The 22,498-nt window shown below is 44.3% G+C and overlaps 1 protein-coding gene across 1 annotated transcript in view; it reads left to right on the top strand.

Moving 5' to 3' along the window:
* The window catches only part of LOC120057743 (histone deacetylase 4-like), a 143,734-nt gene that overhangs the window by 85,584 nt on the left and 35,652 nt on the right, over window positions 1-22,498 (top strand). The window contains exons 11-17 of the mRNA XM_039006222.1: window positions 434-550; window positions 1,207-1,390; window positions 1,686-1,882; window positions 14,301-14,519; window positions 15,846-16,038; window positions 16,896-17,029; window positions 21,671-21,773. Of these exons, the coding sequence (XP_038862150.1) occupies window positions 434-550; window positions 1,207-1,390; window positions 1,686-1,882; window positions 14,301-14,519; window positions 15,846-16,038; window positions 16,896-17,029; window positions 21,671-21,773 (1,147 nt within the window). The remainder of the gene's footprint in view (window positions 1-433; window positions 551-1,206; window positions 1,391-1,685; window positions 1,883-14,300; window positions 14,520-15,845; window positions 16,039-16,895; window positions 17,030-21,670; window positions 21,774-22,498) is intronic.

The following is a 22,498-nucleotide window of genomic DNA, read 5'->3' as shown; positions in this document are numbered from 1 at the left end:
ACCATGCAGAAACCAGGAGCTTCTGATATACTGTACTTTTCTTTTTTCAATCTGCTTTGATGTTGACTGTTCCCAGTCACATTGCTGAGGGCTGTTTGCTTAATATGGCCCGAGCCAAACAGTATGTTTATGTCCCACCTGTTAGTTGTTGGCTCACACTGTCAGGCGTGTGCGTGTGTGCCTGTGTGCTTGTTTGATATGGTGTGACTGTTTGTGTGTGTAAGTATGTGCACATGAGTGTGTAAATGCAAGTGTCTCTGTGCATAGGGTATGTGTATCTCTGTATCCATGTGCTCCAGATGGCCAGTGTAGACAGGAGGCCACAGGGGTCTGGGGGAATGACCAGACAGGGCTGTTTATTTTTGCAGAGGGGTCTATTTGTCTGGTCTGTGTTTCAGTGTCTCTTTCTGACTGTGTGCTCCTCTGTTTGCAGGCCTCCCTGGCCCACAGGCTGGCTGGCCGAGAGGGCCCCTTGAGCCAGCTGTCTCTGTACACATCACCCTCGCTGCCTAACATCACCCTGGGCCTGCCAGCCACCGGCCCTTCCAGCGTTAGTTCATACACCCACTTTTCTCTCCTTCTTTTAGTTTTTACTTTCGTTCTTTCTTATCTTTCTAACCTGACATTTCACTTTCTCCCTTTCTCTCTAGCCCACTTCCCCCCCCCCACACTCTCCACTGCCTTCCCCCAATTTATTATTTTCTCCATCTAACTTGCTATTTCTCCACATCTTTTCTCTCACTCATTCTCTCTTTCCTTCTCTCGCTCTCTCCTTTCTTTCTCATTTCTCCTCTGTCACTTTGAGGGCTTGCTTGCGCACATGGCCCTTTCAGAGTGGAAGAGTCTACATAGAGGGGGCCCTGTCTAGACCTAGTCCATCTGTCATATGTGGCTTTTCAGCCTCACTCCATTTCAGAAAGGCCCCATTGAGAGACAATGACCAGCAGTCACTGACGCATGTACTACCCCCCATCTCACTCTCTCTCGCTCTATATCCGTTTCCAACTCTTCCAAGTCAATTCAGGCAGAAAGTTATTAGTTCACTGTAGTTAATTTATATATTTTGCCCTGTAATGGTTTAGAGGGAAATTACACTACAGTTAGATGTTTCTTGGTTTGCATTAGGGGCAACTTTTCTCCTATCTCTCACACTCTCTCTCTGTCTCTCTCTGTGTGTCTCTGTCTCCCCTCTATTTGTCCCTTCAGATGACGTCGGGCCAGCAGGAAGGCGACAGGCTTTCAATGCACGACAGACTGCAGCAGGGCTTCCCCATAACCACTCCCTTCATCCCCGGGGCCCACCTGCCCTCCTACCTGACCGATGGGGGCTCGGCACACAACCCCCTCCTCCAGCACATGGTCCTCCTGGAGCAGTCCCAGAACCCACTAGGTCTGTCCTGCTGTAAGCACATCCACTCCGTCTCAGGCACTATCGAAAGCACATCATCTCCAAAAACCTGGTTTTAAAGGACCACCTTGCGCGATGGTTTCAGTGGCGGCTGGTGAAAGGAGGACAGCTCATAGCAATTTCTGGAATGTAATGAATGTGTTTGACATTTCCATTCCAGCCAGTACAATGAGCCTGTCCTCCGGTTTAAAGTGACAGCAGCCTCCACTGGTTGAGTACCCGATGTTACTTGTGGATCTTCCTATTCATGTTGTGTCTGTGTTTTCATGTGTTTCAGGCCTGAGCGGGATGCCCCTGCAATCGTCCTCCATTCACAAGCTGCGTGGGCAGCACCGTCCCCTGGGGAGGACCCAGTCGGCCCCTCTGCCCCAGAATGCCCAGGCCCTGCAGCAGCTGGTGGTCCAGCAGCAGCACCAGCAGTTTCTGGAGAAACACAAGCAGCAGTTCCAGCAGCAGCAACTGCACATCAACAAGGTGTGTTTGTGTGTGTGTGCATGCATCCTTTGTTCTTTTATGTGTGTGTGTGTGTGTGTGTGTGTGTGTGTGTGTGTGTGTGTGTGTGTGTGTGTGTGTGTGTGTGTGTGTGTGTGTGTGTGTGTGTGTGTGTGTGTGTGTGTGTGTGTGTGTGTGTGTGTGTGTGTGTCTGCTACGTTATGAAGCACAAGCAGCAGGCCCAGCAGCAACACAACAACTGTACATCGGCAAAGTATTGCCTGTCCTGTTTGCATGTTCCTGTCCATGCTTCTTCCGTTGCCATAACAACTACATTATGGAGGAAGCCACTTCCTTATATGGTCGACAGGCAAGAGCTCAGTGTGTGTGTATTTATGTGTGTGTGTGGTGATTAGGGAAGTTGGAGAATCATAAGGTCGGAGCAGGGTGGAGGTGTAGAGATAATTATTGCTATTTTTTCTCCCTCTTGAATTTCTCTTGTATTGTGACATTCCTGAGGATTATATGCTATATGGTGGGTCTAATCCTGGATGCTGATTGACTAAAACTGCATTCCAGCCGGTGTCTATTCCACAAGTTACCACTGGCTAAGGCTATGACGTTGTAATACCTATTTAGTGTTCCATCCCACTGCGCGATCTACAGTCTCGTCAGCCCAACCAGGCAATTTTAGAAACTTGATCTCCACTGTGAAAAGCATCTAGACATTTCCCCTTTCTTTTAGACTACCATTTTGGTTTTCAACAGCATAGATTTGTATAAACCTTGCGGTCTTTCTCTCCGACGTTCGCAACATTGTTTCAATGTTGAAGTCTCCACCTGTCCCGTTGAGGATGAGTGTGTCACGATGAGACAAACTGCTTTCCTCAGACAGTTGAAATCATGAGTCAGCATAATTTTTATGGATATATACAAAGAAGTGTCAATAGAAAAAAAAGGTGAAATGAAATGCAGCTAGTTTGCTGTCTTTCCAGCTTCAGTTTGAAGTGGCTGTGTTAGCTGTGTTGTTGGCTAGTAGCTCCTCTGAACAGCGTCCTGGCGAGGGAGCAAATTCCAGACTGTGTTGGGCGTAGTGATAATGCCCTCGAAGCCTGTGTTTGGAGGATATATTGGCACGGTTTTCTGGCTCTCTTGACAATATACAGTTCACGTCGGAAGTTTACGTACACTTAGGTTGGAGTCATTAAAGCTCCGTTTTTCAACCACTCCATACATTTCTTGTTAACAAACTATAGTTTTGGCAAGTCGGTTAGGACATCTACTTTGTGCATGACACAAGTCATTTTTCCAACAATTGTTTATAGACAGATTATTTCACTTATAATTCACTCTATCACAATTCCAGTGGGTCAGAAGTTTACATACACTAAGTTGACTGTGCCTTTAAACAGCTTGGAAAAATCCAGAAAATGATGCCATGACTTTAGAAGTCTGGTTCATCCTTAGGAGCAATTTCCAAACGCCTGAAGGTACCACGTTCATCTGTACAAACAATAGTACGCAAGAATAAAAACCATGGGACCACGCAGCCATCATATCGCTCAGGAAAGAGACGCGTTCTGTCTCCTAGAGATGAACATACTTTGGTGCGAAAAGTGTAAATCAATCCCAGAACAACAGCAAAGGACATTGTGAAGATGCTGGAGGAAACGGGTACAAAAGTATCTATATCCACAGTAAAACGAGTCCTATATCGACATAACCTGAAAGGCCGCTCAGCAAGGAAGAAGCTACTGCTCCAACACCGCCATAAAAAAAAAACTGACTACGGTTTGCAAATGCACATGGGATCAAAGATCTAACTTTTGGGAGAAATGTCCTCCGGTCTGATGAAACAAAAATAGAACTGTTTGGCTATAATGACCATCATTATGTTTGGAGGAAAAAGGGGGAGGCTTGCAAGCCGAAGAACACCATCCCAACCGTGAAGCACGGGGGTGGCAGCATCATATTGTGGGGGTGCTTTGCTCCAGGAGGGACTGGTGTACTTTACAAAATAGATGACATCATGAGGCAGGAAAATTATGTGGATATATTGAAGCAACATCTCAAGACATCAGTCAGGAAGTTACAGCTTGGTCGCAAATGGGTCTTCCAAATGGACAATGACCCCAAGCAGACTTCCAAAGTTGTGGCAAAATGGCTTAAGGACAACAAAGTCAAGGCATTAGAGTGGCCATCACAAAGCCTTGACATGAATCCTATAGAAAATGTGTGGGCAGAACTGAAAAAGCGTGTGCGAGCAAGGAGGCCTACAAACCTGTCTCAGTTACACCAGCTCTGTCTGGAGGAATGGGCCAAAATTCACCCAACTTATTGTGGGAAGCTTGTGGAAGGCTACCCTAAACGTTTGACCCATGTTAAACAATTTAAAGGCAATGATACCAAATACTAACTGAGTGTATGTAAACTTCTGACCCACTGGGAATGTGATGAAAGAAATAAAAGCTGAAATAAATAATTATCTCTACTATTATTCTGACATTTCACATTCTTAAAATAAAGTTGTGATCCTAGCTGACCTAAGACAGGGAATATTTACTAGGATTAAATGTCAGGAATTGTGAAAAACTGAGTTTAAATGTATTTGGCTAAGGTGTATGTAAACTTCCGACTTCAACTGTATCCTCCAAACACCGGCTTCGGGGGGAAATATCACATAATTATCCTCTACGGCAGGTATTCCCATACTGGGGTACACGTCCCTCCAGGGGTACGCGCAATGCCATGCCGTCGGGGGTACGCCAAATAAAAATGTGATTCACACATAAAAAATACAAAAATTCTTCACATTTTCAAACCGTACATTTATGTTTTTTTCTTTCCTGAGTAGCCTTGTTTCACTGCCAAAAATGAAATTTAACCTTCCAGTGTTCAGCGAAATAACAATGCATTGTCAAATACAGGTAGCCTACTCAAATAATGAACATCCAATCACATTAACCGTTACTCTCTCGCGGGAAACCTTCACTCTTCTGCAGACATTTAGAAACAAAACATGACAATTAGAAAAATAAGCCATGGGAGTTTTTTGAGCGGGAATAAAGACGACTTTCGAGTAGTAAGACATGTATAAAAGCAACAGATACCATTAATAAGACTTGGCTAAATGTCTCTTATATGTTGAGCTACCGAGTGGCAAGCCCCATATTATTGTGGAGGACTTAATTCTTCCTGCTGCCGCGGATATGGCTGGGACAATGCTGGGGGAAAAGGCCCAAAAAACTATACAGACAATGACTTCATCAAACAACACTGTTTCACGACACATCAGTGACATGGCTGGAGATGTTTAGAAACAATTACTGCTTCGTATACAAGCCAGTGAACTATATATGTTATAGCTGGATGAGTCAACAGACGTGGCGGGCCTGGCACAGCTCCTGGTATATGTCCGTTACGTTTATGGGGGGTCAATTAAGGAAGACATCCTCTTCTGGAAACCCGGACAACATGAGAGGATATTTTTAAAGTACTGGGCAGCTTTGTGACATCAAATAGACTTTGGTGGTCAAGATGTGTTGATATCTGTACTGATTGCGCAAAAGCCATGACAGGGAGACATAGTGGAGGTGTAATGCGCGTGCAAGCAGTTGCTCCCCACGCCACTTGGGTACACTGCAGCATCCACCATGAGGCTCTTGCTGCCAAGCGAATGCCTGACAGCTTGAAATATGTTTTGAACACAGTGAAAATGGTAGTGAAATTAATCTAGGATTACAGGGACTCTCTGCAACTATATTCAATGTGCGGGACAAAATTGAGGCTACAATTATGAAGTTGGAGCTCTTTTCTGTCTACATTAACAATGACCACACACAGGTCTTTCCGTCATTGTATGATTTTTTTGTTGTTGTGCAAATGAACTCAAGCTTACGGACAATGTCAAATGTGATATAGCGAAGCACCTGAGTGAGCTGGGTGCGCGATTATGCCGGTACTTTCCTGAAACGGACGACACAACCAACTGGATTCGTTATCCCTTTCATGCCCTGCCTCCAGTCCACTTACCGATATCTGAACAAGAGAGCCTCGTCGAAATTGTAACAAGCGTTTCTGTGAAAATTGAATTTAATCAGAAGCCACTGCTAGATTTCTGGATAGGGCTGCACTCAGAGTATCCTGCCTTGGCAAATTGCGCTGTTAAGACACTGATGCCCTTTGCAACCACGTACCTATGTGAGAGTGGATTCTCGGCCCTCACTAGCATGAAAACTAAATACAGGCACAGACTGTGTGGAAAAAGACAAACTCTCCAGTACAACCCAACATTGCAGAGTTATGTGCATCCTTTCAAGCACACCCTTATCATTAACCTGTGGTGAGTTATTCAACATTTTTGATGAACAAATAAGGTTTTATATGTAAGATGGCTAAATAAAGAGCAAAATTATTATATTATTATGTGTGCCTTGGTCCTTGTAAGAGCTCTATGTCACTTCCCACGAGCCGTGTTGTGACAAAAACTCACACTCATTCTTATGTTTAATACATGTATCGTATAACGTGTGTGTGGCAGGCTTACAATGATGGCAAAAAAACAACATTTGAGAGTGCGCTGACCCTGGTGCTAGAGTGGGTACGCAGCTGGAGGTTGAATGTTTGAAGGGGTACGGGACTATAACATTTAGGGAACCATTGCTCTACGGGAATCTGTTGTTTTCCCCTACTTTTGACCTCAGAATGTTCCTCAGAGTTCTCGGTGGTCATCCATTTAAGAATATGGAGAATATGGCTTAGCTACTTCCCAATGGTTTAGCATTAGATGTGTCGTTTGACAAGCAATGGGAGTGGTAGGGGCTGTGTTAGTATGATGTGGCTAAATCAACCCGTGTTATGGGTGGCTGACTCTCAGGATGTATTGATTGTTTGCTGGTGATCCGTAAGTGGTCACTTGTCACTTTACTCGTGAAACAGCTGTCTCCATGATATCAATACTTCCATCGTGCTGCTGTTAGATTGTAATCTATTGTCAAAAAAAAGGGATGTATTTGATGGAACCTTGGTTTTTGCTTCACGTTTTGGATGAAAGGTACTGAAAAGCTGCAATGAAACATGTATAGTTGGATATTAACAGTGGTTGAGGTGTTGTTTTTAAGTACCAGTGTGTTAAGCATTGAAGGAACCACAGCAGGCTTCAACTTCAAAGCAATCTCATCCTTCATGTGGCTGGCTCAAATCCCAAAAGTGTGTTTCCCGCTTTAACACTAGAAAAGCTGGGCGTCAAGGGACCCCCGCCTCGGAGCCAATGGGCATTTCGACTGCAACATTCTAACAGTCTAATAAATAAGATTCATACACTGCTCAAAAAAATAAAGGGAACACTTAAACAACACAATGTAACTCCAAGTCAATCACACTTCTGTGAAATCAAACTGTCCACTTAGGAAGCAACACTGATTGACAATAAATTTCACATGCTGTTGTGCAAATGGAATAGACAAAAGGTGGAAATTATAGGCAATTAGTAAGACACCCCCAAAAAAGGAGTGATTCTGCAGGTGGTGACCACAGACCACTTCTCAGTTCCTATGCTTCCTGGCTGATGTTTTGGTCACTTTTGAATGCTGGCGGTGCTCTCACTCTAGTGGTAGCATGAGACGGAGTCTACAACCCACACAAGTGGCTCAGGTAGAGCAGTTCATCCAGGATGGCACATCAATGCGAGCTGTGGCAAAAAGGTTTGCTGTGTCTGTCAGCGTAGTGTCCAGAGCATGGAGGCGCTACCAGGAGACAGGCCAGTACATCAGGAGACGTGGAGGAGGCCGTAGGAGGGCAACAACCCAGCAGCAGGACCGCTACCTCCGCCTTTGTGCAAGGAGGTGCACTGCCAGCGCCCTGCAAAATGACCTCCAGCAGGCCACAAATGTGCATGTGTCTGCTCAAACGGTCAGAAACAGACTCCATGAGGGTGGTATGAGGGCCCGACGTCCACAGGTGGGGGTTGTGCTTACAGCCCAACACCGTGCAGGACGTTTGGCATTTGCCAGAGAACACCAAGATTGGCAAATTCGTCACTGGCGCCCTGTGCTCTTCACAGATGAAAGCAGGTTCACACTGAGCACATGAGCACATGTGACAGACGTGACAGAGTCTGGAGACGCCGTGGAGAACGTTCTGCTGCCTGCAACATCCTCCAGCATGACCGGTTTGGCGATGGGTCAGTCATGGTGTGGGGTGGCATTTCTTTGTGGGGCCGCACAGCCCTCCATGTGCTCGCCAGAGGTAGCCTGACTGCCAATAGGTACCGAGATGAGATCCTCAGACCCCTTGTGAGACCATATGCTGACACATGCACATTTGTGGCCTGCTGGAGGTCATTTTGCAGGGCTCTGGCAGTGCACCTCCTTGCACAAAGGCGGAGGTAGCGGTCCTGCTGCTGGGTTGTTGCCCTCCTACGGCCTCCTCCACGTCTCCTGATGTACTGGCCTGTCTCCTGGTAGCGCCTCCATGCTCTGGACACTACGCTGACAGACACAGCAAACCTTCTTGCCACAGCTCGCATTGATGTGCCATCCTGGATGAACTGCTCTACCTGAGCCACTTGTGTGGGTTGTAGACTCCGTCTCATGCTACCACTAGAGTGAGAGCACCGCCAGCATTCAAAAGTGACCAAAACATCAGCCAGGAAGCAGGAACTGAGAAGTGGTCTGTGGTCACCACCTGCAGAATCACTCCTTTTTTGGGGGTGTCTTACTAATTGCCTATAATTTCCACCTTTTGTCTATTCCATTTGCACAACAGCATGTGAAATTTATTGTCAATCAGTGTTGCTTCCTAAGTGGACAGTTTGATTTCACAGAAGTGTGATTGACTTGGAGTTACATTGTGTTGTTTAAGTGTTCCCTTTATTTTTTTGAGCAGTGTATATGCTATTGGGGAAAAAATGATCCTTTGTTTTTAATTATGAAGGTCTTTGGTAACATTAGAAATACAAATATATATAATAACTCCATTTTATATTTTGTATGAATTTCGTTTCGATATAGTTGAAGTTTGGTTTCGAAGGCCAATCATCAGCCTGTGAATGAGGGGCAGGGGTTGAAAATTACATGTCCTCTTAAAACTGTTTGTGACACATTCTGTTTGTGATAATGAAATTCTAACAACATACGTGTGTTAAATATAGTTATTTAGGAAAAGTCAAGGATGGAGGGGGGCATGACTTTAAAAATGGCAGAGATATTTCTATTTTAAATAAAAAATGATAGCCTCAGTGCTTCTAGTGTTAAAAGAGTTACAGAAAGAGAGAGAGAGTCAAGGAGATTGAAAAGGCGGGAGGGGGGGGGTTGAGTGTAAAAAGAGAGGCTTGTGTTTGAAGAAGAGGGACGGGGGATGAGGCAAGAGACCAGCGCTCTGACGTCAATGGACCGGGTCCCCTGGCGTCGTGCCAATAGGGCCCTGTGTGTGCGTCTGCCAGCCATGGTGACTACGACCAGGGACACTGGAAACGGGAGGTGGGTGGGGGGGTGTTGTTATTTCCCTTGCCATCCCCGTGGCGACCGAGCCTGATGGACCCAGCTGGCCTGGCACAGCATCATCTGCCACAGTCTTGATTACACACTCTCTCTCTTTGCTTCTTTCTTTCTCTCTCTCTCTCTCTCTCTCTCTCTCTCTCTCTCTCTCTCTCTCTCTCTCTCTCTCTCTCTCTCATTCTCTCTCTCTCTCTCTGCCTATTTCATTCTCTGTCTCTCTTTCTCTCTCTGCATACAGGTATATCTGTCTCTTTCTGTTTGTCTATTTCATTCTCCCTCTCTCGCTCTGTGTTTCTGTGTCTCATTTTCTTCTGTCTTCTCTTGTCACTCTTTCTCACTTTCTCTGGGCTGCCTACTCTTAGTCTCTCTATATCTGATGTATCTGATGTCTACCTTACCCAACGTCCCACTTTCATTCCCGCTCACTCTCCACTTTGAAGTTCTGTCTTGGTCCCGGTCTCCCTCACTTGATTTTGAACAGAAGTACCCTCTTTATCCTTCTGTTTATGTAGGATATTCTCCTATTCTCTCTCTTGCTCTCTCACTCTCTCTACTATTATGATAGCTCAGCACTCTCTCTCTCTCTCAAATTCAATTCATTGGGGCTTTATTGGCATGGAAACAGTGTTAACATTGCCAAAGCAAGTGAAATAAACAATCACAAGTTAAGTTAACATTAAACTCACAAAAGAGAAAGACATTTCAAATGTTACGTTATTAACTATATACAGTGTTGTTACAATGTAGTAGAAATAGTAGAAGTACAGATGGCAAGGGAAAATAAATAAACAGATAAATATAGATTTCATTTACTTTGGTGTTTGTGCTCCACTAGTCTCCAAAATCAACTGCTTGCACTTTTCTTATCGCAACAGGTCCCAAACTTTGCTGCGATGATTGCAAACTGCAGTATTTCACCTAACACATACTGTCCCCCTGATATTGGCTAAGGGCTACTTCCCATGCTGTTGCAGGAAGGTCCATTTTAGATTTTTATGGATATACACTATCATTCAAAAGTTTGGGGTCACTTAGAAATATCCTTGTTTTTGAAAGAAAAGTGACTTTTTTCCCATTAAAATAACATCAAATTGATCAGAAATACAGTGTAGACATTGTTAATGTTGTAAATGACTTTTGTAGCTGGAACAGTTTTCAGCTGTGCTAACATAATTGCAAAAGAGTTTTCTAATGATCAATTAGCCTTTTAAAATGATAAACTTGGATAAGCTAACACAGCATGCCATGGAACACAGGAGTGATGGTTGCTGATAATGGGCCTCTGTCCGCCTATGTAGATATTCCATATAAAATCAGCCGTTTCCAACTACAATAGTCATTTACAACATTAACAATGTCTACACTGTATTTCTGATCAATTTGATGTTATTTTAATGGACAAAAAAGTTGCTTTTCTTTCAAAAACAAGGACATTTCTGAGTGACCCCAAACGTATGAACGGTAGTGTGTGTATATATATATATATATTTAGTGCCTTCGGAACGTATTCAAACCCCATGACTTTTTCCACATTTTGTTACATTACAGCCTTATTCTAAAATTGATTAAATAAAAACAATCCCTCAGCAATCTACACACAATAACCCATAATGACAAAGTGAAAACAGGTTTTTAGTATTTTTTGCAAATAAAAATAAATAACAGATACCTTATTTACATAAGTATTCAGACCCTTTTCTATGAGACTTGAAGTTAAGCTCAGGTGCATCCTGTTTCCATTGATCATCCTTGAGATGTTTCTACAACTAGATTGGAGTCCACCTGTGGTAAATTCAATTGATTGGAGATGATTTGGAAAGGCACACATCTGTCTATATAAGGTCCCAGAATTGACACTATGTCAGAGCAAAAACCAAGCCATGAGGTCGAAGGAACTGTTCGTAGAGCTCTGAGACAGAATTGTGTCGAGGCACAGATCTGGGGAAGTGAACCAAAACATATCTGCAGCATTGATGGATCTGCAAAGAAGAATGGGAGAAACTCCCCAAATACAGGTGTGCCAAGCTTGTAGCATCATACCCTAGAAGACTCAAGGCTGTAATCGCTGCCAAAGAAGCTTCAACAAAGTACTTAGTAAAGGGTCTGAATACTTATGTAAATGTATATTTCATTTGTTTTATTTGCAAACATTTCTAAAACCTGTTTTTGCTTTGTCATTATGGGGTATTGAGGAAAACAAATATACAGTGCCTTCGGAAAGTATTCAGACCCCTTGACTTTTTCTACATTTTGTTACATTACAGCCTTATTCTAAAATTGATTCAATAGATTTTTTTCCTCATTAATCTACACACAATACCCCATAATGGCTACCCAAACAATTTGCATTGTCCCCCCCCTCCCCCGCCCTCTTTTACACTGCTGCTACTCTCTGTTATCATCTATGCATAGTCACTTTTAATAACTCTACCTACATGTACATATTACCTCAATTAACTCAACTAACCGGTGCCCCCACACATTGACTTTGTACCGGTGCCCCCTGTATATAGCCTCGCTATTGTTATTTTACTGATGCTCTTTAATTATTTGTTACTTTTATTTCTTTTTTTTATTTCTTTTTTTTTTGTTGTATTTTTCATAAAACTGCATTGTCGGTTACCTTTCTGGGATATGTGGGAGCGTCCCACCTCGACAACAGCCAATGAAATTGCAGGGCGCCAAATTTAAAAACAACAGAAATTCCATAATTAAAATTCCTCAAACATACAAGTATTTTACAACATTTTAAAGATAAACTTCTTGTAAATCCAGCCACAGTGTCCGATTTCAAAAAGGCTTTACGGCGAAAGCACACCAAACGATTATGTTAGGTCAGCACCTAGTCACAGAAAACCATAAAGCCATTTTCTAGCTAAGGAGAGCCCTCACAAAAGTCAGAAATAGCGATTCAATTAATCACTAACCTTTGATCTGCATCAGATGGCACTCACAGGACTTCATGTTACACAATAAATGTGTGTTTTGTTCGATAAAGTTAATCTTTATGTCCAAAAACCTCATTTAAAATTGGTGTGTTATGGTCAGAAATGCATTGTCTCAAACAAACATCCGGTGAAAGTGCAGAGAGCCACATCAAATTACAGAAATACTCATAATAAACATTGATAAAAGATACAGGTGTTATGCATGGAAATATAGATAAACTTCTCCTTAATGCAACCGCTGTGTCAGATTTCAAAAAGGCTTTACGGCGAAAGCACACCTTGCGATTGTGTTAGGTCAGCACCTAGCCACAGAAAAACATACAGCCATTTTCCAAATAAGGAGAGGTGTCACAAAAGTCAGAAATAGCATTATTAATATTCACTTACCTTTGATCTTCATCAGAGTGTACTCCCAGGAATCCCAGTTCCACAATAAATGTTTGTTTTCTTCGATAAAGTCCATAATTTATGTCCAAATACCTCCTTTTTGTTCGCGCGTTTAGTTCACACATCCAAACTCACGAGGCGCGGGCAAGTCCAGGCGAAAGTTCAGACAAAGTTCAAAAAGTTATATTACAGTTCGTAGAAACATGTCAAACGATGTATAGAATCAATCTTTAGGATGTTTTTATCATAAATCTTCAATTATGTTTCAACCGGAGAATTCCTATGTCTTTAGAAATGCAATGGAATGCAGCTAACTCTCACGGGCACACACGAGACTGAGCTCATAGCACTCTGCCAGACACCTGGTTGAAACAGCTCTCATTCTCTCCCCCTTCACAGTAGAAGCCTCAAACAAGGTTCTAACGACTGTTGACATCTAGTGGAAGCCTTAGGAAGTGAGCAATATGACCCCATAGACACTGTATATTCGATAGGCAATGACTTGAAAAACTACAAACCTCAGATTTCCCACTTCCTGGTTGGATTTTTGCTCAGGTTTTGCCTGCCATATGAGTTCTGTTATACTCAAAGACATCATTCAAACAGTTTTAGAAATTTCACAGTGTTTTCTATCCAAATCTACTAATAATATGCATATTCTAGCTTTTGGGCCTGAGTAGCAGGCAGTTTATTCTGGGCACCTTATTATCCAAGCTACTCAATACTGCCTCCCAGTCCCAAAGAAGTTAAGGGCTTGTAAGTAAGCATTTCACTGTAAGGTCTACATCTGTTGTATTCGGCGCATGTGACGAATAACATTTGATTTGATTTGATTTTGATCACAAAGCAAAAACAGATTTTTTAGAAATGTTTGCAAATTTATAAAAAATTAAGTGGCCTCCATCATTCTTAAATGATGGAGGCCGGATAGGTGCAGAGAAAGGTGTTGTTTTGTTAGGGTTAAGTGCCTCGCTCAAGGGCACGTCGACAGATATTTCACCTTGCCAGCTTGGGTTTTTGAATCTAGCGACCTTTCGGTTACTGGCCCAACGCTGTAACTGCTAGGCTACCTGCCACCCTTATAGTGCTTGGCAAGCAGGAGCGAAGGGCACTGTGTCCTACTGTTGCTATTCATGCCCTTCCCATTGAGTAGCAGACTGTATGTATCAAGGTGACATTAGATGGTTATCAATATTTTATTTATTGTGTCGGCTGCTATCCTAATTTAAATAAAATCATGGGAGGGAAAGAAATTGCCACGTTAGCTACCGCCGGCGACACGACCATGAAGAAGCTGGCTGCAGCTCAATCAGCCTGAAAAAATGGTATACTGCCTCTAAGCCAAAGGCAGCAAGGAGTCACCCAGCGATAAGATGTTTCACAACATATGTATTGCAACAGTTATCATTACTTATCGTTTTGTGGTCCTGTGTGGGTCAGTTAGTAGAGCATGGCGATTGCAATACCAAGGGTTGCTGGGGCCAGCCATACAACAAATGTATGCACGCATGACTATCGCTCTGGGTAAAAAATATATATTATTATTATTATTATGAACAGCTATGTGTAACTTATTCATACCCAGTGCTGTGTCTTCTAACATTTAACCCCCCCCCCCCCCCCATTCAGATGATGGCCAAGCCCAGTGAGCCAGGGCCGGGGCCGGGTCGGCAGCACGAGAGTCACCCGGAGGAGACAGAAGAGGAGCTAAGGGAGCACCAAGCCCTATGTCCCCAGGACGGAGGCCACATGTGTGGAGTGACAGTCAAGCAGGAGCCCCCGGACCCCCAGGAAGAGGAGAGGGACCACAGAGATAGGATAGTTGACCAGGAGCTGCTCTTCAGACAGGTACGGGACAGAGAGCAGGAAGAGGAGGGGACACAGAAACACACACACACAATCAAACATAAACATATTCATGCGTACACACACATATTCAGGCATACACGCATAAATGCAGACACACAAACACACAAACTCACAACCTAATTGTTGCTGTTACAGCTTCTCCTTTTTGTAAATGTGGTTAACATCACCAGTGGACAAGAGCTGGAGTTGACAGACAGACAGACAGACAGACAGACAGACAGACAGACAGACAGACAGACAGACAGACAGACAGACAGACAGACAGACAGACAGACAGACAGACAGACAGACAGACACGTGTCATGCTTTGGTGATAGTGAACAGAATGTAGGCTATTTGGGTTTTTAGTCAGTTCACGAAAAACAGACACCCACACATGGCTTACTCTCGCTGTATGGACACACACACACACACACACGTACACACACATACACACACTATACTCCTTCTCTCAAAGTGAAATAGCGTGCAGGTTTTTGTCTGAATGGCTGAGGGCAGCCTCACGCCTCCTCTCTACAGCTGAATCTGAGTCTCCCTAGGACCACACACACACACACATCGACACACACATCGTCACGGACACACACACACACACACACACACACACACACACACACACAAGACCATGTCCTCCCTGTCTAACATACAGCACTGCAGTCGGTCCAAATCCAATCAACTGTCCTCCCTGTTGCCATGACGCCCACAAACCCTACATCCCGGCAGGAAGTAGAGCACTGGGGGCCCTTGGGAAATGAAGTGTTAGAACAGGAGCGATGCCCAATCGAATCCTGGTCTGTTAGTTACAGTAGTGGCAATTCACTTAGTGGCAATACAGTTTGCGAATCTGAATCCCAATAGCTCCTTATGACAATCACCTATAGCCAGCCCCACCAGTAGTCTTTAATAGGAATTGGGGTGACTATAAATGAGATCATTTGAATACCTGCATACTTACAAAGCATTTGTCTCTGTATCTTTATGTTCCTGAATCAGCTCACACGTCTGATTCACGTCTGTCTGGCTGTGATAATGGAGATGCATCAAGCGCCATCTTCTGGCTACTAAGATATCTTGCATGCGGTTCAACAGATGCACGCGATAGCTGAATTTGGAGTGTGTGTGTGTGTGTGTGTGTGTGTGTGTGTATGTGTGAGAGAGAGAGAGAGAGCACTTACGTGTGTGTAATATCACTCTTTCTCTCTCTGCCTCTGTCTCTCTTTCTCTCTCTCTCTGCCTGTCTCTCTTTCTGTCTCTCTCGGGTCTCTCTCTCTTTCTGTTTCTCTCTGTCTCTCTCTCTGTGAGCAGCAGGATGTGTTGTTGGAGCAGCAGAGAATCCACCAGTTGAGGAACTACCAGGCTTCGATGGAGGCAGCCGGCCTGTCAATCACCTTCCCAGCGCACCGCCCCCTCTCCAGGGCCCAATCATCTCCTGCCTCGGCCTGCTTCCCCCCCATCGTGGTGCAGCAGGAACCACCCACCAAGCCTCGCTTCACCACCGGCAAGCACCCTTGACCAACACACACTAACACACGTGCGCACTCATGCACACAATCGCACACACGCTCCAACACTCTATCGCTCTCTCTCTCTAACCTTCAGTCTGCAAGGGCTTAGCTGCCTGTTCTCTTAGATTAATGTGTCCTCTCTCCCTGAAAAAAAAAGAATCAAGTCCTTGACTCGTTCCCCTCTAAACCACTCTGAGAGCCCCAGTGTCCAGCATACTGATCAGCCATGCAGTGCAGGGTGTGGGTGTCTGTATCTGTCTGTATCTGTCTCTCTCTCTCTCTGTCTCTGTCTCTGTGAGAAAGAGTGGAAGAGTGGAAGTGCACTGAGAATCTATGGCTGTGTCCAAAATCTGTCTTGCCTACTACTTACCAAGACGACATACTGTGTACTCAATACTAATCGTACAACATACTATTTAGAACATACTGTTAGGGTACCAACGAACGCAGTACGCATCAAATGTCAACACACCAGGCTCATCCATACTGAGAATGTGTCATCGAGTGCGTGGTCGCGTTGACTGCTGCCGTTCGTTCGTTTTGGTACAGCACGTCAATGTATCTGTTTAATCAGCCGTTAAGCACACGAGAGTCTGAAAAGACGACTCTCTTCCTCATTAGTGTGCAGCGAATTCTACGAAAATCAAAGGCCAAAATGCGTATCACATCCTGGCATTTCAAGCATACTACATTTCCAAAATGTCACATCCTATAAAATGTTTGATTTTCACATACCCACAATGCCTAATATTTAGAACGCATGTACGGATATTCGGACACGGTTATTGTCTCCCAAACATGTCCTAACATCGTTTTTCCTAACTCTTTGTGTGTTCCCATCACCCTCCAGGACTGGTGTATGACACGTTGATGCAGAAGCACCAGTGTATGTGTGGCAACACCAACACACACCCGGAGCACGCCGGACGCATCCAGAGCATCTGGTCTCGACTACAAGAGACAGGACTGAGGGGCAAGTGTGAGGTACGGAGACCATCACCGAAGCTCATCTCTTGGATATGTATCAATAATCTATACTGACACACACACACACACACACACACACACACACACACACACACACACACACACACACACACACACACATTGTTTCACCCACTTAAGCACTGAGCTACAAGCAGAGGTTATATTGAGGCCTGCTCTGTGTTTTCACCCATACAGTCTTTTCAGATTAGTGCAGAGACTAAGGGGAGAAATCCAATTTAGAGTATAAATTCTGTCAGATTAACTGAGGAAGCTTGTTCGCCGTTCTATCTCAATAGTCGAATGTGGCTTCCTTTACCCATCCAACCTAGACTACTGAGATGAACCCATTATTCCACTTTCAGAGCGTTCTAAGGCACCATTTCTGACCAGGAGGGGGCAGTGTTAAGCCATGCTGCCCGACCTCCCCATTGACAAAACACCCCACAGCAAGTTGCCCATAAGCACAGATCTAGGATCAGCTAACCGTTGCCAAATCCTAACCTTAACCATGTGGCCGAAAAAAATCTAAACTGACCTTAGATCATTGTTTAGCTTCAGGCCTTGTTTTGAAGTATTAGGTTGTTTTGAAGTGCTGGCAGAGATAAAAAAGCTTATAGTGGGTCTTATCATGCCCTGCACCTGTTCTGTGACAATCCACATACACGCACTCATGCATGCACACACACACACACACACACACACACACACACACACACACACACACATTTTCTCAGCGAGAGACATTCTTTTCTCTTCATCCTAGAGGTCTAAAAACAGCCTAATGGTTCCTAAATGGAGATAATCTTTCCTGCATCGCTGTGTGCGTGGCGTGTGTGTGTGTGTCTTTATCTTTAATTTAAAGACCCTTGCTCCCTTATGATCTGAAGCCATTCTTGTGATTTTGCTATTCATTGAAAGTGTTTGTAGGCCTATGTAAGCCAAATTGTATCTATGACCGTAATGCTATCCATTCATGTTTTTTATACGTTCTATTTATATCTGTAAATTAACCAATGATTTCAAGCCACACCCGGCCATGTTTACAGACACCTGCGTGTGTCCTTTGACACTATATAAACCAGTGACCCGCAGTATTTGTCATTATACCCTGATGAAGACAGCTTGTCTGTCGAAACGCCGGTTATGAGGTTATTCAGTTATTGCATCTGAGCTCCTAGAGTGTGCGGGTCTCCTGTGTCTGATCTCTCCCGCGTCTCACTCGTTCATTGCATCATCGCTACGCTTGGTTGCACAGCTGCCTGTCTGTCTTTCCCGAATGGCACAAACAGAAATAACATCAACAAATAAACAAGCAAACAAATTCCACCCCCAGACTTCCTCTCCTGTCTCTCTCTCTCACTCACCCCTTTCAGACCTCATTTACGACCACCACTGTTACTAATTGGAGATTCCTGGCTGCAGGTCTTACCCTGCTGCTACCCCCCCAACTTCCCCCGTCCCTCCTTCACTCTCTCCTTTTCATCCTTCCATCCTTTCCATCCCTCTTGTCCGTCAAAAGCGCAGGTGGCCCTTGGGGATTCGTCAAGTAGCAGTACATTATAACAAATGGGTACACAATTACAGATTCTGGTGTCATAGTAAGTGTTACCAGGCCCTGTAGCCCCCAGTTCCACTCCTATTCCCCAGGCGCTATCATTTGTTGACTTCTGTAACCGTAAAAGCCTTGGTTTCATGTATGTTAATATCAGAGGCCTCCTCCCTAAGTTTGTTTTTTCCACTGCTTTTGCACACTCCGCCAACCCTGATGTCCTAGGCGTGTCTGAATCCTGGCTTAGGAAGGCCACCAAAAATTCTGAAATTTCCATCCCCACCTACAACATTTTCAGCCAAGATAGAACTGCCAAAGGGGGTGGAGTTGCAATCTACTGCAGAGATAGCCTGCAGAGTTCTGTCATGCTATCCAGGTCTGTGCCCAAACAGTTCGAGCTTCTACTTTTAAAAATCCACCTTCCCAGAAATAAGTCTCTCAATGTTGCCGCTTGTTATAGACCCCCCTCAGCTCCCAACTGTGCCCTGGACACCATATGTGAATGAATTGCCCCCTAGAGTTTGTCCTGTTAGGTGACCTAAACTGGGATATGCTTAACACCCCGGCCGTCCTACAATATAAGCTAGATGCCCTCAATCTCACACAAATTATCAAGGAACCTACCAGGTACAACCCTAAATCCGTAAACACGGGCACCCTCATAGATTTCATCCTGATCAACCTGCCCTCTAAATACACCTCTGCTGTCTTCAACCAGGTTCTCAGCGATCACTGCCTCATTGCCTGTGTCCGTAATGGGTCTGCGGTCAAACGACCACCCCTCATCACTGTCAAACGCTCCCTAAAACACTTCAGCGAGCAGACCTTTCTAATCAACCTGGCCTGTGTATCCTGGAAGGATATTGACCTACTTCCATCAGTAGAGGATGCCTGGTTATTCTTTAAAAGTGCTTTCCTCACCATCTTAAATAAGCATGCCCATTCAAGAAATGTAGAACTAAGAACAGATATAGCCCTTGGTTCACTCCAGACTTGACTGCCCTTGACCAGCAAAATAACATCCTGTGGCGTACTGCAATAGCATCAAATAGCCCACGCGATATGCAACTTTTCAGGGAAGTTAGGAACAAATATACACAGAAAGCAAAGGCTAACTTTTTCAAACAGAAATTTGCATCCTGTAGCACAAACTCCAAAAAGTTCTGGGACACTAAAGTCCATGGAGAATAAGAGCACCTCCTCCCAGCTACCCACTGCACTGAGGCTAGGAAACACTGTCACCACCGATAAGTCTACGATAATCAAGAATTTCAATAAGCATTTTTCTATGGCTGGCCATGCTTTCCACCTGGCTACCCAAATCCAGACAGCTTATGTTCTGAAAGAGCTGCAAAATCTGGACCCCTACAAATCAGCTGAGCTAGACAATCTGGACCCTTTCTTTCTAAAATTATCCGTGGCTATTGTTGCAACCCCTATTACTAGCCTGTTCAACCTCTCTTTCAAATTGTCTGAGATCCCTAAAGATTGGAAATCTGCCGCGGTCATCCCCCACTTCAAAGGGGCAGACACTCTAGACCCAAACTGTTACAGACCTATATCTATCTTACCCTGCCTTTCTAAAGTCTTCGAAAGCCAAGTTAACAAACAGATCACCTACCATTGCGAATCCCATCGTACCTCCCTCCGCTATGCAATCTGGTTTCCGAGCTGGTCATGAGTGCACCTCAGCCATGCTCAAGGTCCTAAACGATATCATAACCACCATCGATAAAAGACAATACTGTGCAGCCGTCTTCATCGGGGGTCTCTATGGGGGTGCCACAGGGTTCAATTCTCGGGCTGACTCTTTTCTCTGTGTACATCAATGATGTCGCTCTTGCTGCTGGTGATTCTCTGATCCACCTCTACGCAGACGACACCATTCTGTTTACTTCTGGCCCTTCTTTGGACACTGTGTTAACAACCTCCAGACGAGCGTCAATGCCATACAACACTCTTTCCGTGGCCTCCAACTGGTCTTAAATGCTAGTAAAACTTAATGCATGCTCTTCAACCGATCGCTGCCCGCACCCGCCTGCCCGTCTAGCATCACTACTCTGGACGGTTCTGAATATGTGGACAACTACAAATACCTAGGTGTCTGGTTAGACTGTAAGCTCTCCTTCGAGACTCACATTAAGCATCTCCAATCCAAAATGAAATCTAGAATCGGCTTCCTATTTCGCAACAAAGCATCCTTCACTCATGCTGCCAAACATACCCTCGTAAAACTGACTATCCTACCGATCCTTGACTTTGGCGATGTAATTTACAAAATAGCCTCCAACACTCTACTCAGCAAATTGGATGTAGTCTATCACAGTGCCATCTTTTTTGTCACCAAAGCCCCATATACTACCCACCACTGCGACCTGTATGCTCTTGTTGGAATGGCCCTCGCTTCATATTCGTCACCAAAACCACTGGCTCTAGGTCATCTATAAGTCTTTGCTAGGTAAATCCCCGCCTTATCTCAGCTCACTGGTCACCATAGCAGCATCCACCCGTAGCATGCGCTCCAGCAGGTATATTTCACTGGTCATCTTTCCTTCCAGTACTCTGCTGCCAGTGACTGGAACGAATTGCAAAAATCAATGAAGTTATTTACCACTAACTTTAAGCATCAGCTGTCAGAGCAGTTTACCAATCATTGCACCTATACAAAGCCCATCTGTAAACAGCCCACCCAACTACCTCATCCCCATATTGTTAATCATTTCTTTGCTCCTTTGCACCCCAGTATCTCAACTTGCACATTCATCTTCTGCACATCTATCACTCCAGTGTTTCATTGCTAAATTATAATTATTTCACCACTATGGCATATCTATTGCCTTACCTCCCTAATCTTACTACATTTGCACACAATGTATATAGATTTTTCAATTGTGTTATTGACTGTATGTTTGTTTATCCCATGTGTAACTCTGTGTTGTTTGTGTCACACTGCTTTGCTTTATCTTGGCCAGGTCGCAGTTGTAAACAAACTGGCCTACCTGGTTAAATAAAGGGGAAAGAAATACAAATAAAATGAAAATAAAATTGACCAACTCTCTTTCTTTCTCTCGTCCCCCCCTTCTCTGCAGTGTATACGGGGGCGGAAAGCCTCACTGGAAGAGCTGCAGACGGTTCACTCTGAGGCCCACGTCCTTCTGTATGGAACCAACCCACTTCGACAGAAGCTAGACAGTACGTTCTACACCAGGAGTGATATTCTAGGATCTGTCCATATAATCCTATTCGTTGTGATCTAAAAGGAAAAACGGGTGCTAGATCAGCATTCCTGAGACCCTTTGTGGATATGGGCCCAGACCCAACTGGTTGTTGCTTTGTACACTAAACAGGATCCGTTGTGTAGATGCTCATGGTATATTGTGCAGGGCGAATCCCTGCTTCCACTGAAGTCAAATTTTCACCTAGTCTTCCACTGACATCGATGCATGTCAGAAGTTCAGATTGACCCATATATCTTCAAAGTAAAGGAACAAGATTGCCTAAAGTATGACAGTGTTACGACAATAATACAATAACCGCTCTCTCCCTCCTCTTACACCTCGGCTGTCTATTATTACAGGGCAAAGCTGGTCTAATGATAGTGATCCTCTACCAGACCATTATCAACTTAATGATCTACATTATTGCCTTCTGTGTAGACCAAAACAGGGACACTCAGTACATCTCCCAAGAGATTGTTTTGTTTACCAATACAATTTTAATTTGTTTTGGTTCTATTCTTGTTTTTTTTCTCGTCCGATTTGGAACTTGTAGAACTTGTTCAAATCTACCTCTAAGCCATTGGCCCAGCTGTTCGCCACCTCTCTGCATGCACACATGCACGCAAGCACACACGCCATTTTCCATGACATCACCCCTCCTTGTTTACTCCCTCCCAAAGTTTACTGATCCATCACCTA

This window comes from Salvelinus namaycush, chromosome 13 (genome assembly GCF_016432855.1).
Source record: "Salvelinus namaycush isolate Seneca chromosome 13, SaNama_1.0, whole genome shotgun sequence".
In the NCBI taxonomy this organism is placed as follows: domain Eukaryota; kingdom Metazoa; phylum Chordata; class Actinopteri; order Salmoniformes; family Salmonidae; genus Salvelinus; species Salvelinus namaycush.
This window is presented reverse-complemented; position numbering and strand designations above follow the sequence as displayed.